The following is a 25,244-nucleotide window of genomic DNA, read 5'->3' as shown; positions in this document are numbered from 1 at the left end:
GAAAGAAAAGATGATCTGGATGCTTATTTGCATAGATTTGAGACAGTTGCTAAAAGCCAGAATTGGCCAGAGGATCAATGGGCCACTGCGTTACGGTGGCTAGATTGGTAGGTGTGCCGACCGGCGTAGTTCACTGCTTCTCCGCATCATGACAGCAGGAGTGGCGCTGCGGCCAGAGGTTTGCCGTGAAGCGCGCGCGTCGTCTGCTACTGAGAGTGTTGTTATTGCGCGCTTGTAATATTTAAGATAAGTTTTCACAGTAAAACTTGAAAGAAAATGGTTAAATTATGTTGAGAGAGTGCTTAACAGTGCGATGTTTCTTGTTGCAATGAGTAATTTTGCAAATCGGTCATTTATATCTTCTGTTAACACGCTCAGGGCACGGAGCGCTGCGCTCGCAGTCACGATAGTTCTCCGAATTCTTGTAATTTCCTTGGACGTTTAAGGAGCGAAGTGAAGACTGTGGGTGATATTCGTGAACACCAAGCTCGTGAGACTCCGGGACAGAGTGAAAGTGTTCCTGCACAGAAGAAAACCAGCCGGAAGAGCACCACTTACATTGCGCCGAATTGTAAGCTCGGCTACAAACATGCAAACCACGCGCTAAAGAATCATTGTTTTCGATGCGCTGAGACTCAGAACTTTCCGAGAGACGTCAGCTTGCCCTTCGCCGTGCTGAAAAAAATGTTTGAACCGCATTAGTCATGTGCCAGCGCCACTTCAAGGAGCATCGAGCGTATGACCGGCAGGAAGATTGTGCAGATTCCGATGGCGTATGTGCGGTTAGAGTGACGCTGTTCCTTCGGTGCTACCCGACGCTGCTCCTTACATATTGACGAACAATTCTAGAAAAACAACAAGGCGAGACTCCAACGGCATGTCGGCCGTTGAAATAATCCGGAAGAGACAGCGAGCAACTCCTCTGGAGACATTGGCCAACCTTGCACACGCTCCAAGCAAATAGGATGCGAATGCAAATATCGCGTGTTGTACGGGTGAAGAATGAGTATTTGTAGACAAGTGAAGAAATTAACCTTCTCAAAGACGGCCGACGAAATGTTTGTGTGTGCAAAAGATTCAGCTTCAAGTGCAGCGGCCGCGGTTTACAACGCAACGACTGGCAGATATGCCCTGCCGCTGGCATCTTTTCTTTTCCTTTCGCCAGCTGAAGCATTCAGGAGTCATGGGTTGTGAGCAGCATAAAATTGAAATTACGAACAGCATCATCAAGCTTTGCTCGCCTGCACTTCCTTGTGACGACCAAAACTTGGCTCCTGAGCGTACTCCAGAAAATAAACAGCACCTTACGCTGCGGCTACTCTACGTGCATTTTGAGCGCTGTGATGCAGTGAAGTGTTTCATTTAAATCTATAGTTGCAATAAGAGCTTGGTATTGCTGCATGGTTTGCGTGTGTGACTGAAGAACTACCTAAATTATTATTGTATTCAAGTATTCATGCATACGATCTTCACGAGTCCAAACTATGATTTTTCATGCTACAAGCTACTGCTTTCATCATACATAATCGCACGACGTAAGAACGTTTTTTCTTTATCACCAACAAGTTTATAATATATTTTATAAATTTATAATAGCCCCAATACTAAAATCCTTTGGTTCAATTTCCTTGACTGCAGTCAAGGAAATCGAATCAAAGGATTTTAGGAATATCAATATTTATTCCATTGTGTTTTACATCCCTTCAAGCCAAATCATTTCTCTTGCACATTCCGTGGTATACGAATACGCCCTGCACGTTCGTGTACAGCCCCTACATACTACATCTATTCTGCAAAGCAAACTTTGCCTTTCTCGCTTCAGAAGAACTGATGAAGGGCTATTTCGTCCATGCATAATTTGTGCTTCTCCTCGTAGAGACAAGTTTAACTTGTTTACCGAACTAAACAGCGTTAATAGCTATTATATTCTTGAACGTCAAACGGGGAAACAAACAGGTGACGGAAAAGGCAAGTACGTTACCTTCGCAAGTGACAGAGCTCTGCTGCGTTCAGAAATTTGTAACTGTCTATGATGCCACTGTGAATGTGGTTTTCAGTTTAAATACGATGGTAAATACTTCGCAGTTGCAATGTAACGTGGCCGCAGCAGCAGACGATGCGCGCCGTCTGCGACAGACCCCCGACCGCAGCGCCAATTTTGTCGTCATGATGCGGAGAAGCGATGAACTACTCTTCGTGCCCGGCGGACGGCACACCTACCCATCTAGCCACCGTAACTGCGTTGAGCACATGTTTGAGTGGCGAAGCACTTAGTGTGTACGGTAGGCTGACGCTACCCAATGCCTCTAATTATGGAAGGGTGAAAGCTGCTTTACTGAAGAGATTTAGGTTCACCGTAGAAGGTTTCCGAGATAAGTTTAGGAGTGGAAGGCCTGCCGATGGCGAGACCGCCACGCAATTTGCCGTGTGGCTCAGCCACTATTTCGATAGGTAGACCGAACTTTCAGAGACTGCACAGCAGTACGGTGCGCTTAGAGAGCTTCTGATCAAGGAGCAATTCCTCATCAGTTGCCACACGAGCCTGTCACCCTATCTGAAAGAAAGGAAAGCTAAATCGCTTCAAGATATGTTGGAATTGGCAGATCAATTTTTGGAAGCACAGTGAGGCGCCAATCTCTCTAAGATCCAAAAAGATAAGCCAGGGGACGCAAAGAAACCGACAACCGATGAAAGGAGAAACCCTCAGAAGCCTGTTCCGAGGTGTTAACTCTGTAACAGATTGGGCCATCATCGTCGGACCAATTTTACGCGCCCCAACGACGTTAAATGTTTTAAATGTGGGCGAACGGGGCACAAAGCAGATACATGCCGCAACGTAGTGAAGGAAACTCCCCAAGCATCCTGTATGTATGCCCCGCCAAAAGAACAAGAAGACGTAAACGCCGAATTTGTCGATCTCCGAGATGGAAAAAGAGTTCCGGTCGTTAATGCGGTGATGACCCAACGCCCCGAATTTCCCGATAAAGGAATGCCCATATTTGCCGGAAAAATCGCTGGAAAACAAGTCACGGTGTTACGAGATACCGGCAGCAGCACAGTGATTGTGCGGAGAGACTTTGTCAATGACGAAGAGCTCACGGGCGAAAGCCGTTCAGTTCACCTGATCGATGGTATGACTAGGAAGCTTGCTGAAGCCTGGATTGAGGTCGAGACCCCCTACTACAGTGGGAATGTCACTGCTCTTTGCATGGACAACCCACTGTATGACTCAATAATAGGAAACATCAAGGGAGTTCGAGGCCCAGACGACCCGAAACCTTTGAAGGAATCACCGAAAATCGAATAATCGACGATTAAAGAAGCTCGCGGAAAACCCACAAATGATGCCGAGAACACCGCGGCAGCTGTCACTTGAGCTCGAGCGAAGACTCTGACAAAGTCTTTCCAGCTCCTTTCCACGCCCAATTCCGAAAATAAACCGACCAAGACTCATAACGAAGTCAAACATCACCATCGAAAAACCAAGGACAGGAAGTTCAAATTTAAGAACCGTTAACGATTAGTGTCTGGTGCAAAGTGTTTTATGAGTGTATTGCTTGTTTATTTATTCATCTATCATGGTCATAGTGTTTGTTTGTGTTCTGTAAACTACTTGTCAGAATTTTGTATACTTTTTGCACATGTTATATTTCATATGTTTTCCTTGTTACGCGAGGTATGTGTTTTTGTATAGTCCAAGTGTACCTGTGTGAATTGTGTCTGTATTCGATTTATCGCGAGTTGTGTGAGTTGTGGACTGATTTATGGACTTACGGACTCGAGAGTAGCGGACTCTTGTGCGCGCTTCTTTTGTGTCTTCTTGAATATTATTGCATAATATTCTTAAAGTGGGGGGTAGTGTCACAAAAGAGCGCGTAATCCAAGCGCGCGCCGAGTGTCACACAAGCCAGCGAAAGAACACGCCGGCCCCACGGCAACTATAACAGAGGGGGAGAGCGCATACGCCTCAAACAACAACGCGAACAACGGCGCCTGGACGTCTAGGCGAGCCTCGACGAAGCGACGTTAAGCGGAGAGAGAGTGAGAGAGCACACGCGGGCGCCGAGACACCTTCTCACCCGGCGAGTCGAGAGAGATCACTACAGCGTGAGCGTGCGCCAACAGCATGAGTCATCAACCCCCCTCGAGGACGCGGCGGTAGTCGAAGGTACGAGAACAACCTCGAAGGTTCCGAAGCTTTGGCCATGCTACGAGATCACGTCTCCGATACGAAAGTTCGAGAACGCCTGTGGAAGCTATATAACCGCCGTGCGAGAATCGTTCAGGGGAATTCAGGGGAGTTTGAGAGTTCAGGCCGCACCGGTGAAGTGATGTAACGTGAAGACCGAGCGTCTGCGGAAGAAGGGGATTCCCCGGCAAGCTAGTCGACGGGTTCATCGAGCGTCGGCATTTCCGGAAAAAGTTCTGTCTTCGAGATTTGCCCCGAGTTACTCCGAGATCGTCCGACTTCAAGACCAACACTGTTGAATACGATTGGACACTTAGTGCTCCTTTTTATTTTGTACTCTACGTGTTGGACTCTAGTGCTTGTCGTTAATTATTTTCCTGTGTTTTGTGAATACCCATATGATTTGTGTATTGTGTTATCTAGTCTAAGTGTGCAAGTGTGCGTGTAACTGCCTTGTTTGAAGAATATATTTTGTGTTTTGACAACTCTGGGCTATGACTCGGTCTTTGGACAGCAACCGGCGTTCGCTGGCGCACCAGAGGGCCCACTCTTAATTGTCCTTGCTTTCGTGGGATTATTTTCGGAAGCTGATAAGTCAGCTTTGGAATTTGGTCCGATGTCTTCGCCTCGTTCACGGGGTCTGTGACACCGGCCTAGTATGTGCGCGTGACACGTAACCAAAGTTGTCTGAAAGAGCATAACACCTACGGTAGGGGGCAATGAAAAATTGGACTGGTTAAACAGACGATTTATAAAGACAGAAAAACTTTAATCTGGTTTGCTGGCTATGCGCTAGTTCTTTACCTTTTTTCCAGGGCATGAATAGGAGGGCACAGGTCACCAAGGAGGTATTTGCTTTTGTTGCTCACTATTTGTTTACCAGACGGGCACCTTTACGAGTTGCCAACCACGAAAGGCTTTCTTAAGCGCCCTGCAGGGAAAAAATGCTGGCTCTCCCGTAATCGAGAGTAGATGTAAGCATGAAATGGCTACCATATGGCGTCTTTTGCTGCCTGTGGTGCCGTCGCCTTCAACCGCGTTTCGTCTTGCAACAGTCCTACGCGCTCAGCGTCTTTCGCCACTTTTTGTTGTCACACCGAAGTGGTCGGTTGCAAATGTACGGCCTTAGGTCCCCTGTATCTGACTTCTGAACGTCGCTATTGAAAATTACAAATAAGACTTCAGCGTACTGGAAGTTACAGCTTAAGTGATATTGTGAAGAAACATTAGGAAGAACTCGAAAGCAATAATTTTTGTAACTTGTTTGGAGAGTAGCTAGCGTAGGAATGCGGTTTCTGTGATGCATTTTTTAAGGTTTTGACTGGTTGCCTGGATGATCTCGTTTTGTTCTCGCAACTTACCGGCTTGTTGTCGTTTTGACTACCCGGATAACGGCTCAGGCTTTTGCCTCAAGGTCACTTGAAGGCCGCCGACAACGGGAGCTAAAAGCATTTCATGCTTAAAAAAGTGGAATGCGCGTCTGTTTCATTCATTTTACTACATTCTAGGTAAAAATAAATTTCAGGACCATTTTAACGGCTATTCACAGTAAGCGCACATGTTCTTTCGAATCACGTCGTCCATTTGCCCTTTCGCAGACGATTGCATAATCTCTCGAAAAATCCCCTCTCAACCATATCACATTGCTCTGCAGCAAAACTCTATTGCATAACAATCCTGGAATCAACATGGCTGTTGTCCTTAAATACAGTAAAGTGTAACGAAATCATTCAAAAGCAGTTAATCAATGCATTGGATCCTTTTGTGGGTGAGAGTCCTGTGTGTCCTACTTCATCTTACATGTATTTAGGCGTGCACCTCACAACCATCGTCCACTTATATTAAAAGGTAACAGCTGACGCATCTCGTATGCCAGGTTACTTAAAGCATAATCTTTGCGACGCCTCCCCCCCCCCCCCTTTCTTTCAACACGCATACTCACCTATCAAACATACGTGGGTCCTAAACATGAATATGCGTCTGGTCATGTGAACAAGCCGATCCTATCCGCTCTTAGAAACAGTTCAAAACCACGCCGCATGCTTCTTTGTCAACGATTACAGCACACATTCTAGAGTGAGAAGCATCAAACAATCGCCATCACAGCCTTCCTTGAATTCTCGCAAAACATTTGGCTTCTTTCTCTGTTGCACAATACCATGAGCAGGAAGCATTCCTCTACTTTCCCGTTTCTTACACCTCATCGAATTTTTTTTATTTACGATACTGTTGGCCATAAGGCCGCCACAGGGTGGGTTTTAAGGCGTCACAAATACAACTTCAGTGCTACAATAGGTGATCAAAAATACAAATGGGGTGTTATAACAATAAATTATCAAAAATACAAACTGGGTGTTACAACAGTAAATTACATGAATGAAGTGTCAGTCATAGAAAACGGGTAAACTCATAATTTGAACAATAGTTATCAAAAATAGAAGCTGGCTGTTACGACAGTAACTTACGTCAACGAAGTGTCACTAATACAAAAAAAAAACAGGTAGAATCACAATTTGTACAGTAGTGGAACACTTCGGCAATCTATTTTCTAGCCTCTAATTCATAAAAAACACAGGAATTCATAAAACAAACCATACATGGTATATTTTAGCAGTTCATAAAGAAAGGAGCAGCATGTGTATATTATGTACAAGAATCGAAGCAAACATAAACATTCAGGTTTGTAATGATGCCATTGTGCATTTTTCGAAGGTTTCAACTGATGTGCCCTGCATAACTGACGATGGCAGTGCGTTCCAGTCTTTTATGGTTCGGGATAGGAACGAATTTGCATATCCGTCGATATGTAGCTGTGGCAAAACGAATATCGAGTAATGTTTTTTCCTTAGAGTTCATTTTTTTGGAGGGGGGCTAAGCAATCTGAAATATCCATCTTAAAATAGTGTTTAGAAAGGAAAAATATGAATCTTAGTCTTGCCACTAGGCGCCGCTGCGATAGAGGGGGTAGTTGAAGCTGATTTAACATCTCTGCTACCGAGTCGGCGGAGGAATGTTTCGGCAAAATAAACCGTGCAGCCCTTCTTTATACCCTTTCGAATTAGTTTATTAGACGCACTTGGAACGATCCCATATGGTGCTTGCGTACTCTAACGTTGGCCTCACATAGGTTAGAAAAGCAGTTAATTTGAGTGATTGAGGTGTAAGCTTCAACTTTCTGCGCAGAAACCAAAGTGTTTTTTTCGGTAGTGCTCGTGATTCTTGTGATATGCGTTTTCCAGCTTAGGTTCTTGGTGATAGTTATGCCTAGGTATTTGAATGTATCAACTCTAGCGAGTATTCGGGAGTTCACAAATAATTTGTGATCCAGGACATTCGTTATCTTGTTGGATACCCTGAAGACACCTGTTTTTTGTTCGTTTATCTTCGTTTTACACTTTTCACACCATATTTCAATGGCAGCAAGAGCGTCACTCAGCGATTTTTGATCATTGACATTGTTTATATCCCAGTAAAGTAAACAATCTGCGTACAAACGAACGGTGATGTCTTCACTAATACCGGAACAGATATCAGTAATGTATGCCAAAAATGAAAAAAAAATCCTAAAACAGACCCCTGCGGCACGCCTGAATTAAGGTGCTCGATTTTATGCCATTTATTTCTACATACTGCGTTCTACCGAGTTATATGCGAGGATCCAGTCTCAGAAATTGGGATTAATTCCCATTTGCGCCAATTTGCTGATTAACAGAGAGCGAACCACTCTGTCAAAGGCTTTAGAGAAGTCTATGCAAATCGCATCAAGTTGTCTTTTCTTGTTCAAAACGCTAGAAAAGTCGTTGAGGTTTTCATTAGCTGCGTGGTGGTAGAAAGGCGTTGCCTAAGCCCGTGTTGATTTGGAAAAAAAGGTTTTGTTATGTTCAAAATAAGTGTATATGGATTTTGATAATATGTTCGAGTAGTTTGCAGCAAACAGGTCAAAGATATAGGACGATAATTTATAATTTGCTGCTTCTCACCGGTCTTATGTATTGGGATTACTTTTGCCGCTAGCCAATCGTCCGGAAGTTGTTTTTGAGCCATTTATGCAGTAAATATTATTTGCAGGTAGTGGGCTACCCATTCCGCATATCTGTAAAAATGTGTTAGGTATTTCGTCCGGGCCAACAGATCTTTTTTCATCTGTCTAAAATAACAGACAAAATTCCTTCGTACGTAACTGTTATCTCGTACATTGATGTGCAATGACTCTGATATCAAGGAAGGGGCAATGAACCAACTTGATCTGAAATATTAAAACTGATTGAAAATATGAATCGGAGCATGACGATATCACCGTTACGATATCACAAGCGCATCGTTTACAACTACAGTGTAAGATTTGCGCTCACTTCCTGATAAGCAGCGCCAAAAACGTTGCGGGAATGATTTCATGACATTTATGAGTTTTTCTGCGTGATATTTATTTTTGGCTTCTTTTAGCGTGTTTCGTAGTAGCGCTGACATATTTGTCATTTTCTGACGATCCCTTTTCGTTTTCTTTCTTTCGCGACTGATCCTCCGCTTAAGTTGGATGATATCGCACGTAATCCATGGGTTCCGTTTGTTTGTCTTTTTCTTTGTAAGTGGTATGAAGCTCTCAATACAATCAGAATCAATACAATCAGAATCAGAATCAGAATCGGTTTTATTGAAAGTGAGTAAAAAGATTACAGGCTGTTAGTATACAGAAGGAGGTCCCGAAGTCAGAGACTGCAATGGGACCTCCTTTACAATTTGAACATAAAAAAGTACAGGTTACAGCAGTTATAACACATCGTGAACAAGAACTACTTACAGATTTTAGCATAGATAGGTTAGTTAAAGAATTACACTTTCATAGATAGGTGGCATATATATAAAAAAACACTGTAGTATAATTTGTCGAACACTAAGAGTATAGAGTATAAATGACTGGACGTACATAATATAATTGTCAAACTCAAATACATGTGCATGACAAGGACATCAAACATGAATCAAATTGCACTACTATGAAACTTAAATGAAGGCACATTGAAAGAATGGCTATGAGTTAAACTAATCAGTATTGGACAAAATGTGTTCGTTTAGCTGTTTCTTGAATTCATGAATTTTAAGTGTTTTTATATCTAATGATTGTGTGTTCCAGAATGCGACAGATGAAAAATGGACGCTTTGTTTGCCATAATTAGTATGTATTTTGGGCAAAATGAAGTTCCTGTTTATTGCAAACCTGGTTATATTGGTATTCATTAGAGAAGATTGTGGTATCTAACTATCGCATCGTGAGTAATTGATCTGTTGGAACAAAAAGGTACCGAGGTTATATTTAACTAATTTTGCGACTAGAGAATGCGGTTAGTTCGCAAAAGATATGCGGCGTTATCGTCAAAGGGGCTAAATGTGATTATCCTAATAGCCTGATTTTGGAGTATTTGCAATGAGTTTAAATGGGTTACGTATGTGTTTCTCCAAGAAGTAACGCAGTAGTTAATATGTGAATGAATAAATGAAAAGTATAAGGATAGAAATATTTGATAGTTAAATATGTGTCGTGTTTAAGAAGCACCCAAATTCCATAGGTAATCTTATGTTTAAATTAGATATGTGTTCAATAAACTTGAGATTTCTGTCAACTTCTACACCAAGATAATTACAGGAATAACTTGCAGGGATAGGACTGGCACCAAGAAAAATAGGAGGAATGGAATGAAGTGTTCGTTGGTGGGAAGTGAATAAAACAAATTTTGTTTTTGACGGGTTTATCTGTAGCTGGTTAGTATGGCACCACTCCAGCAGGCTGTATAAATCGTCATTAAGGTTGGATATTAGAGTTGAAAGACATTTATTTGTGTTGAAGATAGTAGTATCGTCTGCATAAAGTATACATTTCGAAGAGGAAAGACAGGCAGATCATTGACATATAATAAGAATAAGAGTGGACCCAGTATGGAACCCTGGGGCACGCCAGTGTTAGTGAGCATGGTTTTAGAATGAACACCTGAAATAGTTACTACCTGCAGCAGAACTGATAGTTGGGCGAGTTGGTACGAATTCATAGTGAAATCTTTTTTGCGCACACAATTGACACGGACACAGTGAAGGGGAGACACACGAGCGCTCGTGTGTCTCCCCTTCACTGTGTCCGTGTCAATTGTGTGCGCAAAAAAGATTTCACTATGAGTTACTACCTGCATTCTGTCTGTTAAGTAATTTTGCAGTAATAGTAATGCTGGGCCGGTAATTCCTAACGATTCAAGCTTATGAAATAAGATATGATGATTTATTTTCTCGAATGCTTTCGTCAAGTCCACAAATACAGAAGCTGCGTAGTTACCCTCATCGATAGCAAGCTTTAGCGCATCGGTTAGCGCAACGAGAGCAAGATCAGTCGAGTAACCCGGGCGAAAGCCGTATTGGAATGGTGAGAGAATGTTGAATTTGTTAAGGTAATTAGTTAAGCGTTTTTCGATAAGCTTTTCAATTACTTTGCTGAAGAAAGGTAGTACACAGATAGGGCGATAATTGGAGATTAAAGATCTGTCACCTTTCTTAAAAATTGGAGTGATCCTGCCTTGTTTAAGTTCCTGGGGGAAGCTACCTGATTTAAACATGATGTTGATTAGGCCCGCAAGGATGCAAGATATTAAGGGTGCCATTAATTTTATATGATATGGGTGTAATTTGTCCATGCCGGCACCGGTTATCTTCATGTTGTTTATAACGTTTTGAACTTCCTGGGATGTGGTTGGAAATAAAAAGAAAGACTGGGGCACGCGGCGGGGCACGGGATTGACATGCACAGGTGTCTGTAGTTCACTGCTGAAAAAGAAATCGGCGAACGGATCAGCTATTTCTTTGGCGGTTTTGAACACCATGCCTTGATGAGTAATTTCTGTTATTGATTCGCGATTTTTTGTCCTATTTAAAAAGGAGTTCACTATTTCCCATTTCTTTTTATGTTTTCACTGCATTCCACAATTTTCCTTTGGTACCATGTTTTTTTAGCTTTTTTCAATGTGGCAGAAAGCTGGTTAGAAAACTTATTGTACCGAATGGCTAAGTTCTTGTTAAATGGTTGTCTTTTGGTTTTCTTGTAAAGGTTATCCTTTTTGCGCATTAAAGCTAGAAGCTTATCCATAGATTCTGAGGTGACGCAAATTTCTTTTTGCATTTAACTTGATGGGAATGATAGTCAAAACAGGATTTAAGCATAGAGATAAAGAGTGAAAATGCTCTTTGTGGATCCTTTGTAGATAAGATGGGGGACCAGTCAAGATTGGACACGGCTTCAATGAATGAGTGTTTGTCTAGTATAACTTTTCAGTACGAAATTTTTTCGGAGCCATGAGTAGAGTGAAAATTTAAAAATATAGGATAGTGATCAGTTATGTCGGTCATTAGAATACCTGCATCTGGTGAATATGCCAAAGTTGATAGTGCATGGTCAATTAATGTACCTATGGGGTGGTTCGCACATCGTGTCGGTATCTTAATTAAACATTCATAACCAAAGCTGTTAAAACAATCAGAATAATGTAAAGCGTTACTAGACGTGCTGTCAGCGAGGTTTATGTTGATGTCGTCTATAGTAATTACATTTTTGTTCTCATTTGCTAGGATTCCCATAACTTTATCAAGAGCAGCACAGAAATCTATTGCTGATGAAGAGGGTGAACGATATATGCAACCAATTATTAGGTTTTTGTTGTCTATGTTAAGGAAGTCCTTTTCTTAGCTCAATCCAAACATCTTCACAATTGATTATGTTGAGCACAAGATCGCTCCTTCTTTTGTATGTAGTATCATGATAGATAAACAGTGCTGCGCCGCCATGGTTGCTGAACGGACGATTGGAATATTCAGCAACAAAATTACGAAAAAAAGGTGTTTATCGTGGTCGCTCAACCACGTTTCAGATGTACCGATGACTGAAAATGGGAAGGTGAATGTAGATAGCAGAACAGAATATTCATCGAAGTGTTTGCGCAGACTGCTCGCATTCAAATGCAGGGCAGATCGCCGATGATTTGAAAGAAGATTATTTAACTGGTTAGCTGTGAAATAGGATGAAATTGTGAGATTTGACTAGACGACAGGCACGGGGCAAGGGTTGATTAGAGTTAAGTTATCACTGAAAGATTGGATTCAGTTGCGATGCGAAAGACACGACTTTCAGTTGTTTTCCGAGCCTTGATTTGACAGTGGTCTGTCCACAGAAATCTCCAGTTTTTCGTTTTCTTCAGACACAATGCTTTGGAAAAGAGAGCCTTGTTTTCAAGTGTTAGATGTTCATTTACAAAGACAGGGTTCTGCTTTGTTGTTGCAAAGCCGATATCACCGAGGCAAAGTCTTGCTTTCCGTGCTTTTGCCACGAATTCGGCTTTCTTTGTTCTCGAGCAGAAGCGGGCGACGATGTTTATATGTTCTGTTTTGGTAGGAACCCGATGAACAACGCCCAGGTCGGTGGCTGTTACTGCGCAACCAATTTTGCTGACAATAGTTTGTATGACCATCGAGCAGTCCTCTCCTTGTGTGCAAGGAATGCCCTTAACCTCGACGTTGTTCAGCCTCGAGTATTGCTCGAGTTCGGAAACATTCTTTTTCAGAGTGCAGTTGTTAGATTGCAAAGCCTCGTTTTTCGCCTTTAGCTCATGGTTTTCGGCACTCACTTTTTCGACGAGCTTATTTAGGAATTCCATGCTAGTTTCCAAGCTATCCGTTCTTTGCTTTAGTTCTATGACGTCTATGCCTGAATTGCTGGCCCTCAGCAGAAATTTCCCAAAGATGTCGTCAAGAAGAATTTCGCTCACGTTTCCAAGCTTGGATTCAATTTCGTCAATTTTTTTGGCGAGTTCCGCATTTGTAGGCATTGTTCCCCAACGCTACCCGGAAGGCCCGGCGAGACATAATGGAAGATAATAGCTTTAAATTTAGCCCACATTACCTTGACATAAGCCTTAACGCTAAAATGATCTAAGGAGCATGACAGATAATTATTTATACTAGTGTCATCAGCCTTCGAGAATTTTGGCACATATACAGCGAGTTCTTCGAATTTAGTGCGCACAGTGTCGTGCTTTATTTGAACGAATGCTAACTTATGATCCCATATTCCCTTGTCAATTGCTATTTCGTAATTATCAAAGCACCCGTCGAGAAATACTAAATCTAGGATAGATTCCACTGCACCTGCCATGCGTGTGCTTTCCTGAACTATTTGTGATAAGTCATCGGAAAAAGCTACAAGTGATTCACACTCTGCACACTCTTGCGAGCCTATAATGAAAGACTCCCAGTAACTAGCTGGTAAATAAAGTGCGCTGAAAGAATAATACGCCCAATTCGCGGTTATTGTTGATCTAAATAACTGTTGAAATTCTGTAGGTACGAAGCTAGCTTATTAGGCGCTCTGTATATTGCCCCGAGAAGGACTAAGGCATTGTCAATCTTAACGTTGCACACACACTCTCGTGGTTTTGGATACCTTGCGAACGTATGCATTCAGCCTTTTCTTTAACGATTATGGCAACACCACCTCATCGGGATTCGCGGTAATTCCGCATTATCTTATAACCGGGCGGTAGTAATTGATTGTCTCGTATGTCGGGATGTAGCCACGTTTCAGTTACTGTGAGAATGTGCGGGTCATAGCTGGCTATAATGTATTCTAGGTCGCCAATTTTATTCACCGGGCTTCTTGCGTTTAAATTGAAAAGGTGGAACTCGTCTTTTTTGTTGTGCGCAAACCTTCAGTCATGGCTTATTTGCGCTGGTGGGTGTGTGCTACGCTTAACCTTGACTCGGCGGTTTCTTGACTAGTCCCAATAAAACACCTCTTTATTGATATATAGTTTGTCGGAGTCAAGACGCACGCGCTGTCCCTCCTATCTTTCCTTCTCAGCGGAGCTCCAAAGCAGTTTACGTTTAGCCAAGGTTTCTTTTGAGAAGTTATCTGAAACTGAAATGCCAGTTCCTTTCGGATGCTTGCAATTTTTGTACATCTCAGACTTTTCTCTGTAATCGTACAACCTTAAGGCAACAGGGCCAGGCCTCGCGGTTTGCTTTTTTCCAATCATCTGCAGGTGCTAGACAGTGCTCAGAGTAAAGTGAAGCTTCGTTTCAATTACGTGTTTGAGCACTTTACTGCGCAGGTCATCTGGTGTTTCACTCTCCTCTTCCGACAATCCAAATATATAATTTGTTCCGTCTGCTCCTCTCCTCCAAGCTAACAAACCTTCCCTGTTGCCTTTGCATGGTTGCATCTAATTCCTTGACTGTTTTCGTCAGCTGAGAGATAGCTTGATCGTCCGCTTTTAGGATGTTGTTATCGATCTGCTTAAGCCGCGTACAGAGCCCCTGTAGATCGTTTTGAATAATCTTTTGGCCATCACTTAATTCGTTTAAGAGAGCCTGTGTATTTGGCCCCGGGTTTTGCTCAATGTATCCGGAAAGTAAAAGGCGCTAACTTGCAAACACAAAATACACCTTTGGGCAATTCAGCACTATCATAAAGCCATTGTCACTCTTATATTTCCAGAATGAGTAATAGCTGACCTGTTCAAGGAACAGAAGTCGATTTTTAGTTGACATGGCTTCCAGCGTGCCACCTTGCCCACTGAAAATTGCATCCAAGGGCTCTGGCTCTATACGGCGAGGTGAAAGTCCCGTGGTCCATCCGTGACGTCCCAGTTCCTGTACTTGGACAGTGGCGCCGCCGATACACTCGAAACCAGCAGCGTCAGTAGCCAGTATAACAGGACACCTGTTCGATGTCTCTGCTTGAATGATCGCGCTGATCATCAGCACCTGTTCAAGGAAGAGACAGACAGACAATGAACTTTTATTGAGGTCCTGAGGGAGTAGCCGGCGGATACCCGTTGGGGCCCCCGGCTCACCGCTGGCTGCTCCCATGTCAGAATCGGGAGGCCAAGCCTCTCCGCTCTTTCACGGGCCCTCTGGACGGCCGTGGAGTGGAGCTTGAGTTCCGTACTAGAGATGGCCTCGTCTCAGTCTTGTTCGCTGGTGAGTGACCTATCCCGTAACGCAGGACACTGCCAGAGCATATGAGCTAGAGTGCTAAACTCCTCCCCACAATCCAGGCTCTCTGGGCCAGTTTCTGTGTTAATACTGCTTAGGAATTAAACCTCGCGAGGGATAGGACCTCGTCTGAAGCATCCTAAGCGTGACCGATTGAGATCCAGATATATTTAGGTGTGGAGACGGGAAGCGCCTGCGTTCCTCTTTATAGTAGGAGACTATCTCATGGAAAGTTAATAAAGGGTCGCTGTGGCCGAGCTCCTCCGGATCCAATGAAGCCCCACCGCCGTCGCGGCGCTTGAATTCTCGCGCACGGCGGTGAGCAATCTCATTGGGGTTCGGCCGGCCCGGCTGCACGTTGTCGCCCATGTAAGCGGGGAACCACGTAATGTAATGCGCGGAGTTAGAATTAGTTCTGGACTTGCTTTTCGGAAGCGCCTCCGCCTGTCTCGCAACCATTTCCGAAGCGAAAGCCCTGACAGCCGCGCGTGAGTCAGTGTAGATATACGGCCTTTTAGAATCCTGCATCGCCAGCGCAACCGCCACCTGCTCGGTCACGTCGGCCTTGAAAGCGACTACCGAGGCCGTAGATAGGAGCTCGCCCTTATTGCTGACCGCCGTGACCGCGAATTTACCGTAGCGCCCATATTGAGCTGCGTCCACGAAGGTTTCTATGTCGGCCGTTTTCTTTAACATCGGCTTGGCACGAGCTGCTCGGCTGCCCGCATTATGCTGTGGATAAATGTTTCTGGGGCTATGGAGTTCTCGAAGTCGATTTTTGGGCAAGGCGAAGCCGCCTTGACCACTGAAAGGTGCATCCAAGGGCTCCGGCTTTATACGGTGAGGTGGAAGTCCCGTGGTCCATCCGTGACGTCCCAGTTTCTGTACTTGGACGGTGGCGCCGCCGATCCACTCCAAACCAGCAGCGTCAGTAGCCAGCCTAACGGGACACGTGTTCGATTTCTCTGCTTGAATGATCGCGCTGAGCATCAGCACCTGTTCAAGGAACAGAAGTCGATTTTTGTTGACATGTCTTCCAGCGTGCCACCTTGCCCACTGAGATGGAAATGGGCATGCATTTTTCCCTGCATTTCCCGCCGTCTGCACAATAATGTCAATTTCAGCATTTGGGCAGTCCCACCAACGCAATAACACATCTGTATGGCGTATCATTGTACTGTGGAATCACATTCCTAATGAGATATCAAACTTTCAAGAAAATTTAATCTTTAGGAAACTGCTGAATACGCTGTTTGTCCAGAACTAAAATATATTCTTGGCTAGGGATTGTTGTTTATGGAGTTCCATAACTTTATGTGTCGTTTATAACTTTGTATAATGCTTCATTTCTCAGTGAGCTTTATGTATTTCCTTAACAAATGAAAGTTTGTCGTTCGTTTTCCTTTCTGTTGTATATAACCTTGGCTGCTCCTTGTACAACACAGCTGTACCCCCCCCCCCCTCCCTCACACAACGCTTACAAGTCGCAACCCGTCAGTTACCTGTATAAAAGGCACACATCTCTACAATTGTACACTTCATAGATGCGTTCGCATTACACTTTTACAACCCATCACTTTACGGGCTAATACAATTCCTAAATTCTTCGAAATATGTTTGAACAGTGGCCTTTCAAGATCGCATTAAAATAAATGAAGCATATCAATCGGCTTCCACACCTCAAACAACCATTTCTCGTACACTCTAAAATTGCAGGCCCTGCTTTTCCTGGGACGCCAGCGACGTGGTGCTTATTGCGGCCCCTATAACACATGGCTCCGGCTTCATATGTATCACTTTCGGGGTGTTGCTGGGCGCCACCGTCGTTATGGCAACGCCAGGCGCCAATTTGACGCAAATCGACCGGCTCGTCAACCAGTACAAGGTAAAAAGGCCTCATGAACTATAATTGTCTCACAACATGCCTCACCGGGAGCCTTATTTTCATTTAGTTACTCAATTTAATACCCATAGCTCCCACTGGACGTTGCAATGGGGTTAGGAGGGGATTACTTAAATATAAATATGATATACATTGTTTTTCAGTAAAGGTGTTCGAAACATTAGGTAAATAAACAAATTCATTCGTATTGCTGTTATCACACAGACATAAATATTAAATGACTCGTTGTAGTAAATGGACGAGTAATCGTTAAAATTAGAATAACTTTTTAGCTGAAGCATTCAGATGATTGATCATAATAAAAGGCATGAAGCCGGCCAGCCTAAGAGTTCATAACTGTTTCCAGAAATCCAAAAACCCGACGCTGCTAATTTCTTCAACTTATTGGAATCTCGGTCGGTCTTGCCATTTTACCTTTTTTGTCGCTAGCTTCAACAACTCTTCTCTGTTTAGCGGCAGATTTTAGGGGGCGAAGCGCCTTAGGGTTGAGGCTTGTCCGTCCATCCACGTTGTCCGTGCTCACGGCCAACGTTGGCCGCGCCGCAGCCATAGCAACCAGGAGGGCGGAGGAAGGCGCCGCGGCGCATGCGCACGCGGTCTCATCCTCGCCAGCTCCTAGCTCACTTCCCCACCGCCGCTTCTCTTCTATCCGCGGCGCGCTCCCTCAATGCCCACGCAAAAGACGTCGAACGAGATCCCATACTAACAAAAGCAGACGTAATTAGCTTTACCGAAATGTGGAACGCGAGACCGTACATCAATGGATTCTTCCGCGTCGTCTGCACAGAAGAAGCAAAGCGTTTGGCGGGTGATGTTGGGATGTATGTGAAATTGCCAGATACCGCGGTGGATCTCTACCTACCAATAACGAGCGAATCTCACAACGGCGAACACGCTGCAATAAATCTAAACGACGGAACCGTCGTCATGACAGTGTACTTGGCTCCGAATCTCTCCCGAGGCGACGTAGAGAAGTACATAGATCTAGCCATGCGCGAATACAAAACAAAGTACAAGAACAACCCCTTCGTACTTGTCGGAGACTTCAACGTAGACATCACGGACAGCGACTGGCTTGTGCTGTATATGACGTCTCGATACGCTCTACGATGCATTTCGTACGAAGGAAACAACCAACAACTACCAGGGGAACGTGCATAGACCTTGAATTTGCCAACTTCAGGCTAGATGCGATCGAAGAACCATTGGCTCTACATTTCATGGACCACAAAGCAGTGATAATGAAAGGAAAACGGAATCCAGAACTCAACACGACATACGAGCTATGACAAATAAAACATTGTATATACTGTACACACGCGCTGTCACTCATTTACATGCGCGAGTGGGCAGTGTCACGGGTGATTTACGGCAAGAACGATCCCCAGTGCTTCGCCCACTCGTCTTGATTCACTTCATGGAGATGCGTGGATTTTGTTTTTATTTATATTTAGTGACCAGCGACTTTCTTTAGCGATAGACTGAAGAACTACGTGTGATTTTAGCGACTTCCAAGTTAAGAAAGCTATCTCAAGAATGGGTTTAAAATAGCATTTCATTGTTTAGGAGCTACAAGTACACGATGGAAACTGCCTGCAGGGGGCGCGGAGGCTGTGCCCACGCTGAAGCAGTGGAGGTCATACACTGTGCTTAAGGCGGCAAAAGAAACCCTGTTTACATTTGACAGCAAAATGCACACTTTACAGCGTTAGTTGTTATTGTCTCATTCATCTGGCTGTTTTTATGTCCACCAGCTGGTCGTCGCTAAAATGTAAAAACACTTTGCGACAAAATTACAAAGAAAGAAATTTTCAGTGTGCCACAAGGATTAGAACTTTCGACCAACAAAATGGAAGTCTAGGATATTATCACTCAGCCTTTTAACAGCGGAGCTGTTTAATCCGACCACCAGTCCGTAACGCCTGTACAAAAAAACCTCACTGAACGATGACATCATCGCGCGTTGCCTAGCAACCACCTCGCGGAGCAGCGTGTGCTTCGCCTCCTCTCCGTGCCGTGCACATGTTGCCTTGACATGGGACATTAAAGAGAGGGAAGGAGAGCAGGCGCGCGGCTCGCGCTATGCTCGGGAGAGAAAAAGAGAAAACGAGAGCGAGAGAAAGAACGAAATTGTAGCAGCACCAACGAGGCAGCGTGCAGAACTGCTGCCGACGCTGTCCGCGTTTCCCCGTTTCCCGGCGTTCGCGCCGAGCGCGCGCGGTATCCGTGACTGCAGCAGGCACGTCTGGCGGCGGCTTGGCAGGTTTCGACCAGTCGCGTCCCGGCAAGTGTGGAGGCGCAGCTTGGCCGTGACGTCAACGGGGAGATGAAGCTCGAAGTCACCGCGCCGGCGGCAGAACTCTCGTTGACTCTGTGGCGAGTACATGTTGCCTTGACATGGGATGACCAAGGACGATCCGGACACCCGAAGAAGAAGCCGCTTACCTTGAAGGGCGTCGCGTGCCCAAGCGAGAATCTGCGCGTCGGCAGCGAGCCGAGTCGGAATACCGTGCCTAGCAGTATTTAGCATTTCCTAGCAAAACTTAGCCAAGCCGAGTAAAACTTAGAAGCTAGGTCGATCACCAGCTCCGCTGTTTACTCCAGCCTTGCACCGCTAGTGTAAGCTGCCCGCGTTTTTATTACGTTCGCAGTATTCATTATAGGGACATTTAAATCTAGCAAGACCTGATAAGCCAACTAGTGACACCAAGCACGGACATAGTAACACAATGCAACGATCATGATATGGGCATAGTTCCGAATGACGGGCACAACAGCAGTCAAACACATATAATACCGCTGTCAGGCGCCACTCCATGCCTGAAAATGTAGAGAACTGGAGGAGGATTCGAACTTACGACCTTTAGATTAGAAGCCGGGTGTTCTACCTCTGCTCCGCGTCATAACCGAAGTTAGGAAATTTGCAGGCGCAAGTTGGAATCAACTAGCGAAAGACAGGGGTAATTGGAGATCACCCGGAGAGGCCTTCCTGCAGTGGGCATGCATTAGGCTGATGACATATGACGCACCATCACATGCAGTGTTCAAACTTCCAGTGGAAATTATTTGACTAAAATGCATATCACGCTTTAGAAGGTTGGTTAAGCACCTCGCCAAGATCAGGTACGAGACCGGTCAACGTCAACTTCATCATACTTATGTTTTAGGTCTGCCGTGCTTTGAATGAAATGCAGCTTTGAAAAATACTTAGGGAAGAAGACGCAGTGAGGCACATGAAACGTCTTATGCGTGCTGCAGACGGTGTATAGGCACTATGGTGAAGAAATCACATCACGAAATACGCAACTTACATTTATTTCGGCATTTATACTCTTGCATGCATGCTGAACTTGTGCTAAAGCTAGTAGGGTTTACAGCCTATTTGTGCAGTCGTGCTCTCTCCTTATTTTAGTTGCCCCAGTTGTTATTATGGCGCTGTTTGGGAACTATAGGGTAGAGAAAAGCAGGAAAGAGTACATGAGTCCTACGTTAATATCTTGGCAATTATGTACAGAGATTCTACAGCTACCCATCACGAAAGAGGTCAGGCAAGGACACAATCTCTCCAATGTTATTCACTGCATGGTTAGAAGAATTATTCAAGCTATTAGACTGGGAAGACTTAGGAGTTAGGATCAACGGCGAATATCAGTAACCTTAGGTTTGCAGATGACATTGTCCTGTTGACGAATGACGACTGACACTGATGACGAATTACAACAAATGAGTGAGGACCTTAACTAACCGAGAAAGTGTAAGAATGGGAATGCAGATAATGTTCAATAGCCTGGCAAAGGAACAAGAATTCAGGATCGCCAGTCAGCCAGTAGAGTTTGTAAAGGAGTACGTTTATCTAGGTCAATTACTCACAGGGGACCCTAATCATCAGTAGGAAACTTACAAAAGCATAAAAGTAGGTTGGAGTGCATAGGGTAGACATTGCCAAATCCTAACTGGTAGCTTTCCACTGTCGTTTAACAGAAAAGTGTACACTAATTGCATTATACCGCGCTAACATATGGGGCTCACAGAGCGATGGAACGAGATATGTTAGGGGTAATGCTAAGAGACAGAAGGAGAACGGTGTGGATGAGAGAACAAACGGGGATAGCCGATATTCCAGTTTAAATTAAGAGAACAAAATGGAGCTGGACAGGCCATGGAATGCGTAGAATAGATAACCAGTGGATCATTAGAGTTAGGTGATGGGTGCCAAGGGAAGGGAAGTGCAGTCGAGTACGGCATAAAACTAGGTGGGGTGATGAAATTAGGAACTTTGCAGGTGCATGGTGGAATCAGCTAGCGCAAGACAGGCGTAATTGGAGATCTCAGGGAGAGGCCTTCATCCTGCAGTTGACTCAAAACTAGGCTGCTGCTGCTGCTGCTGCTGCTGCTGCTGCTGCTGCTGCTGCTGCTGCTGCTGCTGCTGCTGCTGCTGCTGCTGCTGCTGATGATGATGATGATGGCCATGTACCAACTAGCCCAACAAGCCACTCTCATGATGATGAAGCAGATCATGATACTGTTCTGTGCGTCGTTACGTGGCCACATACGAACTCGGCAAGAGTTAGAAAAAGTCGTGGATCAACCTGATCGTCTTCTTCAGTATGGTGGCTGGCTGGTCTAGCTGGTTATTCATACTGATAATACACAGCGCGAGAAGAAACATGGGGACGAATAGTACACACGGACAAGCGCTGACTTCCAACTGATTATTTTACTGACAGACATGCTTTATATATGCATGTCCAGGAACAGATACACAGAAAAAGAAATATTTCCAGTGACCCAAGGAAAAAAAAAACACAAACCAAAAGAACGCCGAGAGTCGCTTGACATACGATATGAGTGTTTTGGCCAAGTTATTTTTAATCTCACTCGACACTTTTCCTGTGTTGATTTTCGGAAATTCTGTGTATATCGCTGTGGTTACCGAATACGCACAATGGTAAGCTACCACTCTAGCCAGCCCGGACACCTGCGTAACTGATGTCGAAGGCTTCGACGTTCAACACGTCGTCGACGTCCAATGTTGCGATCTTCGAGTACGTATCGTGGACTTAGCTCACCGCTATATCTAGTGCCATTGCTGGCACTACCCACTCGTACTAGACGGAACACAAACACGCAAAGACTAATGAAGTCACAGTCACCAGCTAGTCGACACCTTGCGGTTGTATATCTCCAGTGGTCATGGTATAAGAACGCGGCCTTGTCTATGGTGACATTCGCTTGTCACCTCGGTCTACGACACCGCTCAGGAGTCATTACTTTTTCGTTTTGTCGATAGTAGCATACTAGGCATGCATGTTTCCTCTGAATACACTTTCCGCTTTAGATGCGTCCTCTGAATAGAGTTTAGATGCTCGTGGTAGTGTTGACTGATTACACAACTGAAATCGCTATGCGCTTTCACTTGTGTGATCTATGCGAAATTCACATCTGGATCGCCCGCTCATCACCGGAACCGGTTACGTTTTCAGTCGGCCTTGTCGCACCCTACCCCTACCTCCGTGTTGTGAGCCTGGGACCTTACTATACGAACTTGAGCCCTACATCAAACCAATACAGCACATGACTGCCTTGGGTTTCTGTCGCTTAGCACCTTTCCTTCGCCGACAATTACACCTTAAAATTTGCAACAAATATAGAGAATAGGCTTTCAAACCTATAGACGGATGTGCGCTATAGTACATATTAACGCGTCTGGTGATCGTTTTTGCAGGCTTTTTCACCAGGTGTAAATCGCTCGAGTATAACATACGCATTGTCGAATATTTTACTTATGTGTTGTTCTTTCAGAAGCCTCTCTTCCGAGTAGTAATTACTTTTTCAGTGTAGTGAAGCAAGAGAATATGCAGCTCATACGCAGTAAACTTGTAAGCAATTAGAAAGATCTTTCAAAAATTATATATCAAATTGTGATTTCCAACCGTAGCGTTGGCGACCGCACAAATGACTTAATTTAGCACGGCAACCATAATGCTGTACCCAAAGGCTTGTCAGAACCATTGTGTTGTTCAAATTTATTGCCTTAATTAGAATACGCTTCAAATGCACAAAATAGCAGTGCGCTGTGTCCCAGCTTCAATGCCAGTCCCTGCCGTGTAACGTTGGCGATGTTACAGTTGTTCGTAGACGTAGTCTATACCCGAGCAGAAACTTTCGAAAACGTGGTAGACATGGAATCCATAGCGCAAACTAAATGAAAACCACATTTTGCAGTGAATTTTGCTGGACTTCCAGCACTATAGGGGGTCGCATTCATATTTATATGTATTTTCTAGCTTTTTTTGTTATGCCGTAAGGCAGCCCTCCTCGTTGTAAAACAAAAATACGGACTACATTGGAAGATTCGAAACAAGCTTTTATTGCGATAGCAATTATATGGACGCTTCTACCGGATTTCTGCCGCCACCGTCGTCGTCGAGGTCGCCGTCGCCGTGAGCTTCCGCATAAAGTCCAAGGGCGATAAAATCGTCGCCGCGCGCCGTATGCGCGATCGAAAGCGCGCGGGGGACGTGCGCTATCACGGAGAGCGAACGCACGGCGGACAGCAAACGTGACCGCCGCGCGAAAGGCCAAGGGCGTATGGGAGGGAGGGAAGCGGGGCGACGCTGTGCTCCGCCACCAAAGGCGTATCTTGCAACCGGGCGTAAGGGGAACTTGTCACTCAATCTCCCACGCGAAAGCAAGAAAGCGGGAAGGCAGCGCGTGAGGGAGGGGGGGGGGCGCAGCTTCTACTCTGCCAACAGCTGCGCTCGTACGTTGCCCGCGGCTGTGGCGGTCGCCCGCACCGTCTGTTATCTCCACACGGCTCTGACCCATGTATGCACTGTGCATTCGCCGCTCAGTTTCCGTTGAAGCGATAGACCGCACGAACTTCGCCCTCTGCGACGGCTGCGCTTGCTGCCAGCGTTTTGACAGTCGTTGCCTGCGGTCATTCAGTGTGATCTATTCATGTTTGCTTATGCGCGCTGACACCACGCTTTTAATTCAGTTAGTAAGCCAATGTGTCCAAGCTTATGCAGCCGATAAAACTACTATCCCTACTCCGAATAGCTCTCTACTAATTTGCAATCACAATTAATGCTTCGCCTTTCGGGTGAAACTGCGACATCTTTTTTTGTTTAATTGTGCGTTGCTGAATGTCATCGGCAGTGCAGTCCAATCTTAGGAGCGTAATATGTTTTTGTCAAGCTGCAGCCGAAATTTCCGCACTCCAGTTATACCTACATGACCTATATCCCGAGGAATAAGGAGACGAACGCCACAAAATTGTTACGTTGAGGTACATTCAAAAGTAGTTTTTTTTTCACTATTCCAATAATTACAGCTATCCGTAACTTGCGATGCGTATGACAATCTCGGTTAGGAGTGCGAAACAAAGCAGTTGACTTTGCCCAAATCAGGCCCAGTGGCCGCTATAGTGCTCTCCTGTGGCAGCCGTAGTCCTAAAAACTTGATTGGCCTTGTGCATCCGTTTATTCCGTTACTCAAGAAAGGGTGTAAGCAAAGGCCCTCGAATAGTGCTGTCGAGATAACGCGTTAAGTACTTCCAAACATTCGCTTACTAACTAAATTAACAAGGAGGGTGTCAGCGCGCACAGGCAAATATGAACAGATCACACTCGATGACCGCGTACACTCACTGTCGAAACGCTGGCATGAGGAAGCGCGTGCGCAGCTGCCAGCTAAGTGGCCTTCGTGCTGTGTATCGCGTTAATTAACGCAAACTGAGCGTCGAGAACGCAGCACTCACAAAGTGATGAGTAGCCGTCGCACCTATACTCAACCCACGATGCAGATTTCTTTCAAGACAGGGCGCGCGCGGCCGCTCAGTGCGGTAGTTGCTGCCGGGGTAAAACGCAGCCCCCTCCCTCCCCTCCCCCGGCGCCATGGGCGCGACCGAAGACGGCGCGTTTTTTCTCCGCTTTCCTACCTTACAAGAGCGAGATTGTGCCGTGATCGGCGGCGCCCCTTGAGCGCAGTCGCGCAATACGCAGTTGATGTCGTAGTACAACGCCGCCCCTCCTCCCTGGGCTTTTTGCGTGACTGAAGGCGGCACCTTTCCTCCCCGCTTTCCTCCCTCGCGCGCGAGAAATTGAGCCGCGATTGTCGGCTTCCCTC

The 25,244-nt window shown here is 45.0% G+C and overlaps 1 protein-coding gene across 1 annotated transcript in view; it reads left to right on the top strand.

Moving 5' to 3' along the window:
• Positions 1–25,244, top strand: part of LOC119450774 (uncharacterized) — a 95,914-nt gene that overhangs the window by 55,514 nt on the left and 15,156 nt on the right. The window contains exon 6 of the mRNA XM_037714278.2: positions 16,928–17,096. Within this exon, the coding sequence (XP_037570206.1) occupies positions 16,928–17,096 (169 nt within the window). The remainder of the gene's footprint in view (positions 1–16,927; positions 17,097–25,244) is intronic.

The sequence above is a fragment of the Dermacentor silvarum genome, chromosome 4, assembly GCF_013339745.2.
Source record: "Dermacentor silvarum isolate Dsil-2018 chromosome 4, BIME_Dsil_1.4, whole genome shotgun sequence".
Classification (NCBI taxonomy): Eukaryota; Metazoa; Arthropoda; class Arachnida; order Ixodida; family Ixodidae; genus Dermacentor; species Dermacentor silvarum.
Note: the sequence above shows the minus strand (reverse complement) of the source record. Positions and strands in the feature narration are given on the sequence as shown.